At 45.6% G+C, this 16,600-nt stretch overlaps 1 protein-coding gene across 1 annotated transcript in view; it reads right to left on the bottom strand.

The window, feature by feature from the left end:
• AMMECR1 (AMMECR nuclear protein 1) overlaps positions 1–16,600 on the bottom strand; it is a 117,079-nt gene that overhangs the window by 80,369 nt on the left and 20,110 nt on the right. The window contains exon 2 of the mRNA XM_063141865.1: positions 10,781–11,366. Within this exon, the coding sequence (XP_062997935.1) occupies positions 10,781–11,366 (586 nt within the window). The remainder of the gene's footprint in view (positions 1–10,780; positions 11,367–16,600) is intronic.

The raw sequence follows: 16,600 nt of genomic DNA, 5'->3' as shown, positions 1-16,600 counted from the left end.
GTACTTCAGTTTTGCCTTTAATACCATTCCCTCAAGTGAGCAGTCTGGCTTTATTTCCTGGAGTATGGACTGGTTTGATCTTCTTGCAGTCCAAGGCACTCTCAGAATTTTCCTCCAACACCACAGTTCAAAAGCATCTATCTTCCTTCGCTCAGCTTTCCTTATGGTCCAGCTCTCGCAGCCATAGGTTACTACGGGGAATACCATTGCTTTAACTATGCGGACCTTTGTTGTCAGTGTGGCGTCTCTGCTCTTAACTATTTTATCTAGATTTGTCTGCATCTCCAGGCAAAAACTGAAACATATCTAACCAAATATGATTAAACCCAACATTACATGGCAGTGACATCAGCATTTGAGTCGCACCAAGTGCAAGCAATTTTATCCAAAAAGTGCCTGGCAAAAATGTCTCTGCAATCTGAAGGGACATCTGGCAGTGAGGGAGGAGGTTGTGAAAGTTCTCCCACTGCCTTAAATAGTTATACTGGACAGCCCTGCCCTGCCATGGGTAACGGCGAAGTTAAGACTTCATCATTGTTTCATAACCATAGCATCGTCCTTTATGTAGTCTCTTTGCTGCTCACCTTTAATCAAACTTATCTTAACTTTCCACAATCTTTGACAGAACGTACAATATATTTGAGCTACTCTAAACATTAAGGAACCTCAAATGGATTCACATAAAGGTAAATAAAAGTAACTCAAGAACAAATATTTATGTGCGAGCAAAAGATAGTGTATTTTTCATCAAAACATAAAGCATTGAGAACTTATACTTAGGGTATTCCAGAGAGTAATCCCTCAATAGCTTGCTGAAGGGAGTTCTGTGCATAATATGTTCTTTGGTTAGTCAGTCACAAACTAACCTTTGGGTGGAATTAATTTCTGACACATTAATTAAATGTGGAGCTGAAACCAAATACTCTTTAGTTGATGCATTTGACAGTGGGCTTTGGCCCACAAAAGCTTATGCTACAATAAATCTGTTCTTGAAGGTGCCACAAGATTCTTCCTTGCTTTTCCTATAACAGAAGAATGTAACTAACCCTCTGGAATTAAATGCTTTTTACAAATTTGCATGTTGACACTTTATGGACTCATGGATTGGTAACAGATTCTCATTAGGTATATGGGTTATGCGCACACAATTTATCTGTTCTGGAAGGAAACCTAAGAAATGACATTCACATACAAACGGATTGGATGAAAGCCTTATATGAAATTGAATGGCGGTGCAGCGGGGGAGGGGGGAATCCACAAGATCAATCATTATTGTTAAGCAGTGTCTTGTGTGTCAATATGTCCACCCCTCTTTTCCAATTCCTCCATAATCTTTCATTCATAACGATGGATAGAAGGTTTATAAGCAATGTAATCTGCAGCCTTATAAACAGAATTTTTTAATGCATGTGAAGCAACACCGAGAATTTTACTTGGTTTCAAGAAAATTAAGAGGTTTTACAAGCATGAGTACCTACGAAGGTTAAGACGCACACAAGTGACAGATATCTTCTCTGGCTTCTCAAGAGGTGCCATTCCTGGGGTGGTGGGTGTTCAGGGGGCTGCTTCTGGGAGAAGGTAAGCTGAAATGCCACAACATGTGAGTAATACATGTAGCAATTTGGATCCAGAAAAGTCTATACTGAATTAAGCTTAAGAAGGAAATAAGCTCAGAAGTAAGACCTCTGAATGAAGAATGTCCCACCATGGAAAACTGTCACTAGTGGCCAGGACAGACCAAAGTTCTAAAAACATGATTCTTCAAGGATCCAGCAATCACCACTCAAGGGAATAAAAACATAAGAACAACACACCAATAGTCAGGCACTAGGTGGAACGTTTTCACACCTGCAAAGCCCTGTGTTTCTGCGCCCTGAAGTATCCTGCCAAGAATTGCATTCAGTATAAATCAAGGGATCTCCAGGCAACACAGAAAGAGGTAGGCTGCCGTTATGTGGCATTAAAGTTATTCACAATTGCTATAATCACTGGCACAGGAGCAGCTCACCTCAAGTGGACTTTTCAACGTTCTGTTGCAAAGCCTGGAAATTCTATTAGTCATACAATCAGGAGAATATCTCTTGTCGGTATGAAAGTGGTATGTGAGGGGTATAAGCTGAAGAAACCTTTAGAAAAATTCTGAGGACGTTATCACAGTTAAGAAGTCTGCTGCACTCTTTCCTCCCAACAGTTTTTGTGTCCACCCAAAACACATTTTAAACCGATCTTCAGATTATGTTAAGTCAAGAATATTGCAAAAGTGTGTTTTTGCAAAGAATATTGCAAAGCCCTATGAAGAGAGACTGAAAGAACTGGGCATGTTTAGCCTGGAGAAGAGAAGATTGAGGGGAGACATGAGAGCACTCTTCAAATACTTAAGAGGTTGTCACACAGAGGAGGGCCAGGATCTCCCAGAGTGCAGGACACGGAATAATGGGCTCAAGTTAAAGGAAGCCAGATTCCAGCTGGACATCAGGAAAAACTTCCTGACTGTTAGAGCAGTACGACAATGGAATCAGTGACCTAGGGAGGTTGTGGGCTCTCCCACACTAGAGGCCTTCAAGAGGCAGCTGGACAACCATCTGTCAGGGATGCTTTAGGGTGGATTCCTGCATTGAGCAGGGGGTTGGACTCGATGGCCTTGTAGGCCCCTTCCAACTCTGCTATTCTATGATTCTATGATTCTGCTGCTTTGATGAATATCTATTCAGTGTTCCTAATGGTTTCAAAGTTCCAAACATTTTTACTAAAGCCAAATATTACGGCAGAGAACTCTTTGGCAGACTGAAAGTTCTCTGATGGGGATAGTAGTTTCTCGAGGGATTCATAATTTCATTACCCATGGTGACGGTTCACACAGTTTCTGGTTAATATGACTATGACTTTTTTTCTGAATGGTGGGAAGGTGGAGATGGCAGGGATGATACCCAGCCCCAAAGATCAGAGGAAGCCTGGGATTTGTTTTGGCTCTACGTTTATGCATCCAGGCAGTGCAAACCCAAAACCTGCCTGGGTCTTCCCCTTTCAGCTCCTAGATAGAGGGGTGAAGGCAGACTTAAGTCTGCTTGTCTCTGCACTTACCGGTTGCAAGTTTCTCTCCTATCTTCCTAATCCAAGCTGGATGCAGTTCAGGATTTTGTTTTTGCACTGCAAGGAATTCCTTACCTGGCTCCTACCATTGGAGCTAGAAAGGAGAGAATGGGGATTGTCCTTGACTTTGTGTTGTGCTCTGAGGGCACAGGGCAAGTTCAGGGACAACCCTTATTACAAATTTGTTTTTGCTGAATAAGGCAGAGCCTAACACCCATAGAAACTTGAGATACAGATGTTAAAACAACAATCCGTTGGTTAGGCAAAACAAAGCACTCCAATTTGCTATTCCAACCCCTGTTTTAGGCACTGAGTAGTGTAAATTGATATGCTGTCACTGGTGAAGTCAAAAAATGGTGGCTGGCATGGAGGAGAGAGGATGGCTTCTTTTCCTGGATTGTTCCTGGTGAACAACCATAGTTAAACCATAGCCAGGGTTCACACCTAACAATCCATAATTCAACAACAAGCCATCCAATGACAAGCCATACATAGGGTTCTCATTGTGTACAAAGCAGGCCTGAAGCCTGCCTTTGCAGCCATAAAGGGAAAGAACTTAAAAAAGCTTGGTTTTCAGATTATCAGGAAGTTAATTTCTGTGCCCAGTATAACACATTGGATTAAAGCCTATACATATCCCTGATTATTGGAGACATTAGATGCACAGGAAAGGTTTTGGTGAAACTGGAGCAGGGACTTTTTAAAACTTGCAGCCATGCAGTGATCCGACCATTACTGTCCTCCTGCAGCTGTTCTGAAATCCAGGAAAATGAAGGGCCAGTAATACTTAGCTTTCCATCTGGCCAGAGCCTACAGATGACCAGCTGTCTCTGGGGTTAGAGCTGCCACAGGGAATATTTTAAAGTGGAAACCACATGGAAAGCCTCCATCTGTCTCCGTCCATAGTTCCGGGAGAGATAGCCAGAGACTATGGCCTTAGCTAGACCTACCTCTTAGTCCACGACGGAGGGGTGAAGATCTCGCGATGGTTTTATCGCGAGACACCCCCCCCTCTGTTTACTCACGGCGCGCAACAACCTTAGACGGAGAGACGTCGTGCCCGCCATTTTTTCCCAGTTAAAGGTCCAGCAGCGCATGAATGCTTGTGCGCAAAAGGTAAGTTGTTTTTTAAAAAATAATTGCTTCCCCCGTTCCCCCCACTCCAGCCCTGATGGGTGCAGTGCTCCTGAGGAGTGCTGCGCCCCATGCGTGGGTCCTGGCTTCTTGTGAGGAATCGCAAGGAGCCGGGACAAACCGCGGTGCCCGGCCACACGTTCCGTGGTCTTGGGATGAGCCCAAGACCATGGAAAACTGGGCCTAAAGGATAGTGCGAGATCCTAGGGCAAAGGAGGGATCATCCCTCCCTGATCCCGGGATCCCCTGTGCGTCATCTGAACGCACAGGGATGATCCCGGGGATCACCCTGTGATTTCGCCCCATTTAGCTATGGCTTGTATCTTCACTAGTGGCTACCGGTGAAAGGATTAGGAATTGGAAACAGAACAGCTTCTGAACCACAGGGTTGAGAGGAGCTTGCAGAGCAAGGAGCACAGAAACACAGAGCATCCGTATTTGTGTGCAGAGTTAGGGGACTCAGACCGAAGAAAGGGCTGAAAGCTATGTATATCAGGGTTATAGGGAGTAAGTGGGACTTGTAATGTACTGCTGTTGTGTATCCTCCGGTTCAATTCCTGCTAGCCAGAGAGCTATATTCTTATCTAGGTTATGCCATTCTATTCCCCACCCACCAACACAAATGACACTTAACATTCCAAGCTATTGAGTGTGCTCCGTCATTATTGGGCTAGGTTCATGATTTGGTTTGGTTCTGCTTTGCTTCTTGCCACCTTAATTTTAATCTTTTTTTTTTTTTTTAAGGTTTTCGTTTTTTGTACATTTGCAAATCTTGGGTTTCCCCCAAGCATGCTTCTGAGAAGCTAGAACCTCTAGCTTCTCAGTGGCTCCGTTTTGGCTACACGGATGTTGGTACTCATATTCTGAGTTCGCTATTAGAGGTAGCGATTCTATAAGGGATAAGGTAAACCGTTAGGGTGAGGCAAGTAATTTATAGAAAAGAAAATGATATTGAGACAATAGGGTTCTCTTCTGGAGGCCACTGATTGGGGTGGGTGGATGAAGAGATGTTGTGTGAGGGCTGTGATATGTAGGGGCAACACTGAAGCTGTATAGAGTTTTCTATGCTACACCAAGATTGCACCCATGTATACCATGTTAATTCAGAGTAACTACCTTCTTCCAAATGCTATATTTTGGTTCAATAACCTGATTAGAATCTTCATTTCACCCATAAATACACATTGGAAAAGTAGATAAACTTCACTCTTGCTCGCCAACGCTCATATTTGTAATTCTTTAAACTGCCTTTGGATCTTGTATGATTTGCTCAAGGCAAAAGGCAGATCAGAGTTACAGCTGGCCTTTGTGTTTTCAGAAATGGAGAACAGCCATTGCTTCTCCTTCCCAGAATGCATTGCTAGCTGTAATCTGATACTTGCTATACCTACCACTGACTAATTCATTCAGACTGCAAAGCTCCATTTTGAGACTGGGCGTATCTAAAAACTGCAGATCTCATGGCCACAAAACCTGGCCAACGTTTTGGGACTTGACTGTTTCTTCCCTCGTCCCTTGATTTTTGAGCCACCTAACCTGATTAAGAGTTCTGGAGAACACGAAAGCTTGCACAGTTTTCTGGAATTTTAGTTGGTCCAACTATGGTAGATGCCCCATCATCCCCATCTATCCTCCTTTCACTGATAGTCATACATAGGATTAGAAGAGTTTGTACATTCATCAGAAATAGCTTGTGAATATATGCAAGGGTACAGACACACAAAAATTGCTGTCTGGGTAAAAATTGGAGCTGAAAAACCAAGGAAAAAAAGATAAGCTAAGTCGCAAAAGAGCACAGTGGGCAAAACTAAAGAATGTTTATTTCTTCCATGGTATTGATGTTAAGGCAGGCACTTTAACGTTTCAACACTTTTTGGTGCATAGTTGAATTTATATTTGCTTTTATTCTGCATGTCGCCATGAGAGCTTTAGCTATAGGGCAACTCATATGAATGAATGAATGAAAAGATGAAGATGATGATAAGAGGACGATGAAAAGGAGAAGCAGCACCTTTTATTCCAGAACTTCTTTGTTCTTGGAAAAGAGAATTGAGAAGAGAATTCACTGAGTCAGGAGATGGATGAGTGGTGGTACATTTAACTTGTGTAAAATTCAGCAGCTAGAATTTTGGCTGGTTCATCTCAATGGAGCTATATTACACCAATCCTTAAGGAATTACATTGGTTCCCTAATCAATACTAAGCCTGAGTAAAGGTGCTAGTTATCACCTTTAAATCTGTAGGCTTGGACCTAAATATTTGAAGGACCACCTCCCTTCCATACTATGCTGCCCACTCACTAAGATAATCAAAGAAGGGCATTTTCCAAATAGTATCAGTGGGAGAAAAACACATTTACAAAGGAGAAAGCCTTCTCTGCGGTGGCACTCCGACTTAGGAATGCCCTCCCAAAAGAGATATGATCAGCATTGACTTTGTTTTCTTTTCAGCACCAAATTAAAATGCTTCTTTTTGCCCTAGCATTTTAACATTTTAGAATTCAAGTCTTTTAAATTTATTTTTGAACTGAACCAGTTGTTGTGTTTTTGTTTGGCTTACTGGGTGAAGGATTGCTGTTTTGATTTGTCTTTTAATGTATAATTGTATTGTTTTCACATTAGATTTGTTTGGGTTTTATGTCTGGCATCCCTTGTGGATGAAAGCCAGTTTATATATTTTAGAAATAAAAAACAATAAAACTGGTTCTACAACAGTTTATGAGTAGGTCTAACAACATACTGAAGTGAGTACAGATTCGGATATGGGAAATTCAGGTTTAGCTCCATGTTTAGACATGAACAAGTCTAACTTACATCACAAAATATGTTGATAAATATACTAACATCACAACATGTTTATATATTGAAGAGTACAATAGAGATAATCTCCAGCAGTAAACAGTGCTTATTATTACATAGATCATTTCCTACAGAGCAAATTTCCTTGAATAAATAATCAGTACATGAACTTCTGAATGCAGACCCGGTACTTCGCTGTTAAGATCAGAGTAGTCTGGGTCACTTACAGGAATTTCCCACAAACCCCTGCACATCCACACCCCTCTACACAAACACATATACAAGCACTATGCACAAACCAAGAGGCAATCAACACAAACACAACCCCACATACACGTGATGTGAAGCACTACACACAACCACACACAAACCCTAAAAATCTACACCTTGTTCCCCACCTCACAGCATTCTCAGACTTATGGAAAACCTCCTGTACCTGTTTTTTTAGTTCCACTGAACTCCATGGGACTTACTGCTGAATAGACATGTATAGGACTGCATTGTCAATCTGGGAGCTTTTTTTTTTTTGAGAAAAATCTCCACCAGGCAACCTGGCATTAATCCTGTGGCTCGCTCTTACTTAAATTCAAGGCTCAAATGGAACCTTTTGAACCTCACGGTTTTATGGATACACAACAGATTTTTTGCCAAAACAGGAAGGAAAAGACCTCTGCAATTTCCTTGAATTTTTGAGAATATCTAAACCAGCAAAAGGAAAAACAGAAGGTATATTTGTGGTGTGTAAAAAATAGTTAAAAACTGCATCAACGTGCACTTCAAGGGGAAATCTTTAAACGACAGCTGTATCTCAACCGTTTATCATATTTTCTTTTCAGTTTGGCTAATTTATAGTAGATCCTCTGTTTCACTGTAAGACAGTTTGGACAAACAGTCTTGATGTTACCAAGATTATAATGTTCTAGCTTTACAATGGTTGAACTCTATCCACGCACGCCTCTGTGAAAGAGAGCACATGAGTGCTATATGGGGAATACTTTTTATAACCAGTAGCTGCAGATATACTAAATTTGAGAGGCGATAGGGGGGCTATTCTCTTGGGACTGATTTTAAAGGGGGTTGATGTCTACATAAGAGGAGTAAGCAGTAGATCTACTCAGGAGATGGTGTTTGACCTATTCGCTCCTTAAAGGAAGGGTGCACAACCTATTCAGCTCAGAGGGCCACATGTGAGGTTAGCTGGGGTGCCACATGCACACACGTGCACACAAGCGATCCTGATACAAATTGCTCTTTTTTGTTGCTATCAACAGAGGGAGAGCAGGGAACTTGGCGGTGAGGGCAGTATCAGGCTTTCAGTCAGGGGATGCTCCTAGATCCAGTTGTCACTTGAGGCCGAAGTGGATGGAAGGGTCAACCATTCCCTTTCTGCCTACTGGCTCTCCCCCCCCCCTTCTGCAAATGTCCCTCCCCAGTTCCTATTAGCATTACAAGACAAAAACAGAGCTTGGAAACGTATAGCAACACCCTGAGATGTGGCAGCCTTTACAACAGTATGATCTGAAAAAGGGTGACGGGAAGTGTGCAAATAGTCCCAGGGGAATCCTTGAGCAGACTTGAGCTACAGGTTTTCTCAGGATGGCTGGTTAACCTACTAGATCACATGGGGCCATATACCAGCAGCTAGAGAGAGTACAAAGCGATTCACTAGAGGTCTTCTGGAAGCAGTTTGAGAGGGGCTACAGCACTGTCCGTTGCCACAGATGAGTAACTTGGGGGGGGGGGGGTAACTGCGGAGAGATGGGTTTATTCCTGGCACAAGGAGACGGGAGTCATGTTTTAGGTCTGGGTTAGAAGCTGTTGGTCAGCTGGAAACGTGGGGGGAATAGCACATTAAAGCAATAAAACCGAGAGGTATTGCCAAAACAGGGGTGGCCAACTTCCAGGGTAATTGGTGGGCTATACTGCCCTTCCAGACCCCAAAGGGGGCTGCCTCTGCCATGTTTGCTATCAACATTCAATCTGTGGCACTGCCAAAATAGTGCCAGGTTTGCTGGAAAACTGCAATCACGGAAGCCTCCTGCTTCCAAGCACTCTAAAAGACACCCTGTATGTCTAGTTTTTAAGCACAATGTCCACTTTCCCCCACCTCAATTGGGGTGCAAAAAAAAATGGTCAGGGGCCCACATGCAGGCTCCGTTTGCCCACCCCCGAGTGAGAGAACAGTAGCACTTGCATAGGGTAAGCAATGGGTTTGAGAGTGGGTTGTCTGAGAATAGCAGTGGTGTGTGTGTGAGAGAGAGAGAATAGCAGTGGGGTGTGTGTGTGTGTTAGAAGTTGTTCTCAGAGCTGGAAAACACCCGCTAACTCCCACAGAGTTGGGGGGGGGGATATGGAGAACTCCGACAAAGGTAGGGGTGTGTGTGAGTAGGCAACAGAAGGGCTAGAGAACCAGACAGTCGATAAAAACAACTTCCGTAGCGGAGAACTCATTCTTACAGGGAAAGCACGAAGTATGACAGGCAGGCACACACACACACACACACACACACACACACACCGACAGACAGAACAGCCAAAGGGGCAAACTGAAGGGTCATTTTGGGGTGTGTGTGTGTGTGTTGTTTGTGTGAGTGTGTGTGCAAAGGATACTACTTGGTAAACTTCTTTCATAAAAAAAGAGAGAGGTAACACGCTCACCTTCAGGATTCTTTGTATTAATATACTTTGCAGGCACCTGGTGAGTTTATCCAGGAGCTCACATTACAGCCAACGCCTGTGCACATTTCAGTTGGGCATCATTTATTATTATTATTAATTATTGTTTTACTCAGAAGTAAGCCCCACAGCATGCAAGAGGCTTCCTCCTAGATCCTGGGTGTGCAGAGAGAGATTGCAACCCCCATAATAAGGATTAATGATCAATTACACATTGGATTGTGACCAGGGGAGGGGCTTTGAATAGTGGGGTGGACTGAGAAAGGTACATGAAGGGGGTTGAATAGTGGGGGTCAAAAGGAGTAGATATGTAAAGGGGGGTGAACAGGGGGGATGAAAGAGGAGGAAATATGTGAGGGTCAGAAGAGGAAGATATGTGAAGGGGTCAAATGGGGTCGAAAGAGGAAGCTATGTGTGTGTGGGGGGCGAATAATGGGGTCCAAAGAGGAAGATATATGAGGGAGGGTTGAATAAAGAGGGGTGAATAATTGGGATGAAAGGGGAGAAGATATGAGGGGGGGCTTGGAAAAGGAAGTTATGTGAAGGGATCAAATAGTGGGGTTGAAAGAGGAAGGTATGTGGGGGTGTGTGATTAATAGGGTCCAAAGAGGTGAGGGAGGGTAGAATAAAGAGGGGTTGAAAGAGAAAGATATGTAAGGGGGGGTGAATAGTTGGGATGAAAGGAGAGAAGATATGAGGGGGGTCGGAAAAGGAAGTTATGCGAAGGGGTCAAATAGTGGGGTCGACAGAGGAAGCTATGTGGGGTGGTGGTGATAAGGGTCCAAAGAGGAAGATATGTGAGGGGGGCACATATATGGATATGTGATCCACATATATGGATATGTGTGTAGTGGGGGCGGGGGGTCCACAGGCGCTTTGGGGCCGAGTTTCATTTTTGGGGAGGGGGGGAGTTAAACTTAACCAGTGGTCACCAGAGAGGCAGCCACATACACAGAAGTTTGGGGAGGAGGAGGGGGGGGGGGGTCTTCCGCAGGGCGGCGAGACGAGAGACCCCCCGGGGGGCGCGGTGAAGGACGGAGGTGGGGGGGGAGGAGGAGGGGGCGTCCCTGTTTACTACTTACTACGGGTCGTTGGTGAAGCGGGGGCTCCGCGGGGGCTGGTACCCGTACAGGTGACAGTAGAGCACGTCGAAGCAGAAGCAGCACATCTCGGCCGACACCACCATCTTCCTGCAGCCGCCGCCGCCGCCGGGCCCGGCTCCGGGCGACGAGAGCAGCGAGGCGGCGGCGGAGGGCGCGGAGAGGCCCCCGCCGCAGCTGGGCGGCAGCGGCGGCGCCAGGGCGCATCCGGGGGAGCCCCCCGCCAGGCCCCCCAGGCCGTTCACGCGAGGGGCGCCCCCCGGCGGGGGCAGCAGCAGCAGCCCGGGCTCGCCGGGACCGGGGCCCCCCGCCGCCGCCGCCGCCGCCGCCCCGCCGCAGTGGGAGCCCGAGCCGCCGCCGCCGCCGCCGCCGCCCGGGCCGGCCGAGCCCGACGGAGGGGAGCTGGAGAGTTTCTGCTTCTTCACCCCGCAGCAACCCGCCGCCATCTTGGAGCCGTCTCCCCCCACGCAGCGCTTCCGACCCATGGCGGGGGGGCCGCTCGGCCGGCCGGGGGACGTGCGGCCGCCCGCCCCGCCTCCGCCTCCGCCTCCTGCCGGGCCCGCTCCGCCTGCAGCCGCGGGAGAGGGAGGGAGGGAGGGAGGGGGAGAGGAAGGAGGGACGGGGGGAGGGCGGGGAGGAGGAGGAGGGTTGGGGGGGAGGAAGAGGAAGAGGAAGAGGGAGGGAGGGAGGAAGGAGAAGAGCACAAAAGGAAAGAAAGTGCAAAACCAGGGGAAGAGGAAGAATGAATGAAGGAGAGGGGGAGGGTTGGGAGGGGGGCGCCGCGTGAGGTGGGGAGGAAGAGGAAGAGGAAGGGAGGGAGGAGGAGAAGAGCACAAAAGGAAAGAAAGTGCAAAACCAGGGGAAGAGGAAGAATGAATGAAGGAGGGATGGGGGGGGGGAGAGAGAAGGTGACCACAAAGGATGGGATGAAAAAGAGGGAGAGAAAGTGCAAAACAAGAGGAAGGAGGAAGAAGGAAGGATGGATGGCACAGAGAGAGAGAGAAGGTGAGTGCAAAAGAAGGGGGCAGGTGGGGGGATAAGAAGGAAAGAGGAAGGACAGGAAGGGGGAAGATAGGCAGGTTGAGAGATGGATAGGGAAAGGAAGGGAGGGTGGAGAGGAGAGGAGAGCAGAGCAGGCAGAGGAGGGAAGGGGGAAGATGCAGCGGAGGAGGGAGCGTGTAGAAAGATGTAAGGGTTGAATGTGGGGGGGGGGAGAGAGAAAGATTGGGGGGAGAGATAATGGCCGAGCAAGGGAGAATCGGATGAGAGGAAAGGGAAAGGATGGAGGAGATACATTGGGAAATGAAGAAGAGGCAAGGGGGGGAGGGGGGGAATGCACGCAGCAGGGAGGGAAAGGAGAAGGGGGAATAACGATGGGGCGGGGGGGGGGGAGAGAGAGAGAAAGATATATTAGTAGCCTGCTGGTTACTGGGAGCTTCAGCTGGTCTGGTTTCCAGATTGGGCCCCCTGGAGAGGGGAGTCCACCTTGGATATCCCCACCACCATCCCCTTCCCTCTAACCATTTCCCCTACTTTCAGGAAACTGTTCACAGCCTTGTCTTAAGACGATGGTGCTTCCCCCTCCCTCCCCCTTTCTTTCCTTTAATTGTTGTCGTTGTTGTTGTTGTTGTTGTTAAAAAGAGAGCCAGGTGTACCACAAGGCAGGCTCGCAGCTCCCTCTCCCTTCGGAGAGAGCTGAGAGATGCCCTACTAAATAATGCACATGACCTGAGTTGCCTTGCAGCAGGGAGGCGAAATAAATAAATAAGTTTGGGTCTGAGTCAGCAAGCCAGAGCCCGGGAGGATCCTGTAAAACACACACATGCACACACGGCAACCAACATGCAGCGGTCATGAGCTGCCTGCCTCACGACCCTGATCTGTTTGGCTGGGGGGCCCTCCTCCCAAAACACCAGGGATGAGAGCCAGGGATCCTACGAAGGTGAAATAGGGTCCTACTCTTTTTTTCTTGAAGCCCATTCCCATGGAGACTTTGCAGGGGAAGGAGTAATAGCAGGCTTCTGTAGGGCTTACTCGTAGGCCAAGCGAGCACTGGACCTGGATCCTTCAGTTTCCCAACAAGAATCACTGGAAGCTTTACGTCTTGGTTATTTAAAACCGGTCAGGTGACGTGAGTGGGAGATTCGAGATGCATCAGAGTCTCTCCCTTTTTTTAATCCTAGTGTGGCAAGGTATTATTATTTTTAGGGAATGGCCTTTACGACAGAACACTCCACCTCCATGTGGCTCCATCGTGCATCGCCAGCGTCGTGCACCACCTCTTAGTGTTTAAAGCGAGCCTCAACGACCAATTTGTTAATCATATATTGCAGCAAAGAGTCTGGTGACTCCTTAAAGACTAACGCATTGGTTATGGCAGAAGCTTCCAGGGTTTAGAGGAGTGTGTCTTGATTTGCATCAAGGCTCAGATCTAGAACCCAGTTATTAGTAATGGTGTTTATATCAGTTCACATATGCACCAATTTTCAGGCAGGATGTGCGGAGAAAGCGTGCACACTCCAAAGAAATGCTCTGTTGGATCAAGCCAAGAATCCATCAAGTCCGTCAACACATCACTCACAGAGGCTAGGCAAATGCTTCCAAGGGTGCAATCCTATACAAGTTTAGGCAGAAAAAAGTACTACATCTCCCAGCTTTCCCCAGCCAATACAGCTGGCTGAGGCATGCTGGGAGTTGTAGAACTTTTTTCTGTCTAAACATGCATACGATTGTGTCTTTGGAAGATGACAAGGAGGGCGCAAAGGTGACCATCCTCTCTGCTATTTGGCTTCCCCCAACCCAATTAACTGATATTCACATAGTCATATTGCCTCTGCATGCGGAACCAAAAATGTGTTGTTGTTTTGTGCTAAACGCTTGTCCCTTTCCTTGGTGACCTCAGTCCCTGGGAGGCTGCGTCCCCCATTTATCTGTGCCCCACTTTGCAGACTGTCTCTATTGTCCTGTAGATTTCAAGGGGATTATTTGAAAAAATGACCCCATCTGCTCGACATAACCCTGTACTAGATTAAATTTTTCGACCCTGCTAGACTCTGTGTGTCTCTGCTTCCCGACATGAAAACTATTAGGGTATTCCCACATTGTCTAGAAGCCTGAGAGTAAAAGAACGGCTTGACTTAGTAGGAGGCAAAATAGATATGTTGTGACCTCTAAAATAGTGAATGAGTTTGTGGAGTACTATAAAGTCTGGTAAACTCCAGCTGAACAAGATTAATATATATATATATATATATATATATATATATATATATATTAGCTTCAGTGGAAATTCCTAAGTTTGCAGAAGAAGACAACTTCTTTGTAGGCAATACTGACAAAAGACAAAATAAAAATAGCAATTGGTACAAAAGAAAATAATACATCTTCAAGTATGAGTGGTATACTTGTATTACAAAAGAAATAATAATAATGTATTACAATTCCCTTGTATTACAAAAGAAATAATAATAATTTTGCTTGTGCAAAATGCAGCAGCCAGATTGAAAACTGGAACCAGAAGGTTCGAGCATATAAGACAGATTCTGGCCTGCTTGCATTGGCTGCCTGTATGTTTCCAAGCTCAATTCAAGGTGCTGGTTTTAACCTATAAAGCCTTACATGGCTTGGGACCACAATACCTGACGGAATGCCTCTCCCGACATGAACCTACCCATACACTACGCTCATCATCTAAGGTCCTCCTCCAGGTGCCTACCCCAAGGGAAGCTCAGAGAATGGCAGCAAGGGAGAGGGCCTTTTCAGTGGTGGCCCCTCAATTGTGGAATAATCCCCCCGACAAGGCTCGCCTGGCACCAACATCTTTTCGGCACCAGGTCAAGACCTTTCTCTTCTCCCAATTGGGGCAGTATACTGTGGGGCAGTATATAAATGTAAATAATAATATAATAATGATGAAGAAGAAGGAGGAGGTGGAGGTGGAGGTGGTGGTGGTGGTGGTGGTAATTTAGGGAGCAACCCTATGGCCCCTAGACAGCATCTGTGGGACATAGGGTTTTTTGGATTTCTGGCTCCAAGGTTGGAGACAGGGCCCCGATCTCGGAACCAGGAAACCCTCTCCCTTACTCCACCCCCTCACAGCCACCATGAAGAGAACTGTCCCTGCAACCTTGCAAACACATACTATTGCATACTTTAAAAAGGAAGGGTGTGTGCATAGGCTTAAGATATATCATGTTTGCATTTGTGGTACCCAATTTATAGAAATGAAACGTTTTGGAGTGAAAAGCTTCAGGATAATGGGAGACCAAATGCCCTGTTCTATGTTTTAGAGGACGCAAACACTGTTTTATCTATGTTTATTTTAAACTTATAGTTACAGATTTGACAATAGCAGTTATTAGAAATTAAAAGAAATCTGAATTTTGATAAACCTCCAGTCCAACGCAAAGTGATGTCTAAAAAGGCTAAAGAAGTGGGAATCTCAAAATGGTGAACTTGAAGTGTAGCTCGATATGGGTACATTATTTCCACACAAAACAGAAGCCTGAGATTTCTAATCCAAGATACACTGATTAATAGGAGGTCTAAAAACAATTTTTCATGATTCATGGTCAAAACACAAGTGTGAATTTTACCTAATAATGCACGGAGAAAATATGGGAAAGAACATGGCCTGGGGAGAGTCAACAGCGTGATTTGCATACTAGGATAAGCTTTTTGATGAGGAGAGGGGGGTTACAGCAGCCTTAGGGTAAAACAACAGCACCCCATTTTTACAATTTTTTTTTTTTAAATTCCAAATACAAAGATGAAACAAAAAATGCACTGACTTTAATTCCAGTTATTGACACTACATTAAATATCCCCCTTTATTTTACAGATTAAAATATAAGTGGAATCCATTGACTGCTTGGAAGTTTATAATAACAAATTATATTTACAGTGCGGCCCTATACATGTCTGAAAGGCCGTGTTCAGAAGACACCTTAAACTATGCCTTTAACCATGGTGAATAAGGCAAATTCACCATGGTTAAAGCTGTGGTTTAAGGTGTCTTCTGAACACAACTACCGTTATTATAGTCCTCTTTGATCAAACTTCAGAGAATGCATTCGAAGGAAGTCTGGACTTCAACATTCCTTCTTACACAGATAACAACTTCTGAGTAAAGGTGATCATTGTTTTCAGCAGGTTCTCTTGAGCAATCAGAACCAAATATTTTGTTACATGAGTGTCGGTTTCATAATTTGGAAAACCATCTTAAACCTTCTGGGATATAGTTGTGCTGGCACATCTTGAACATTCTCCCATAACAGTTGTTGCTGATTAAAATCCATACTTTAACATCTGGGATCATTCCCCAGTTGGCTAGGGAATGCTGGGAGTTGTAGGATTGAGGGGAGACCTGATAGCACTCTTCAAATACTTAAAAGGTTATCACACAGAAGAGGGCCAGGATCTCTTCTCGATCCTCCCAGAGTGCAGGACACGGAATAATGGGATCAAGTTACAGGAAGCCAGATTCCGGCTGGACATCAGGAAAAACTTCCTGACTGTTAGTGCTGTACGAAAATGGAATCAGTTACCCAGGGAGGTTGTGGGCTCTCCCACACTAGAGGCATTCAAGATGCAGCTGGACAACCATCTGTCAGGGATGCTTTAGGGTGGATTCCTGCACTGAGCAGGCGGTTGGACTTGATGGCCGTGTAGGTCCCTTCCAACTCTGCTATTCTATGATTTTATGACTTCCTTCAGTATAAACATAGAATCATAGAATAGTAGAGTTGGAAGGGGCTTAAAAGGCCATCGAATCCAACCCCCTGCTCAGTGCAGGAATCCACT

Source organism: Elgaria multicarinata, chromosome 15 (assembly GCF_023053635.1).
Source record: "Elgaria multicarinata webbii isolate HBS135686 ecotype San Diego chromosome 15, rElgMul1.1.pri, whole genome shotgun sequence".
Taxonomy (NCBI): Eukaryota; Metazoa; Chordata; class Lepidosauria; order Squamata; family Anguidae; genus Elgaria; species Elgaria multicarinata.
This window is presented reverse-complemented; position numbering and strand designations above follow the sequence as displayed.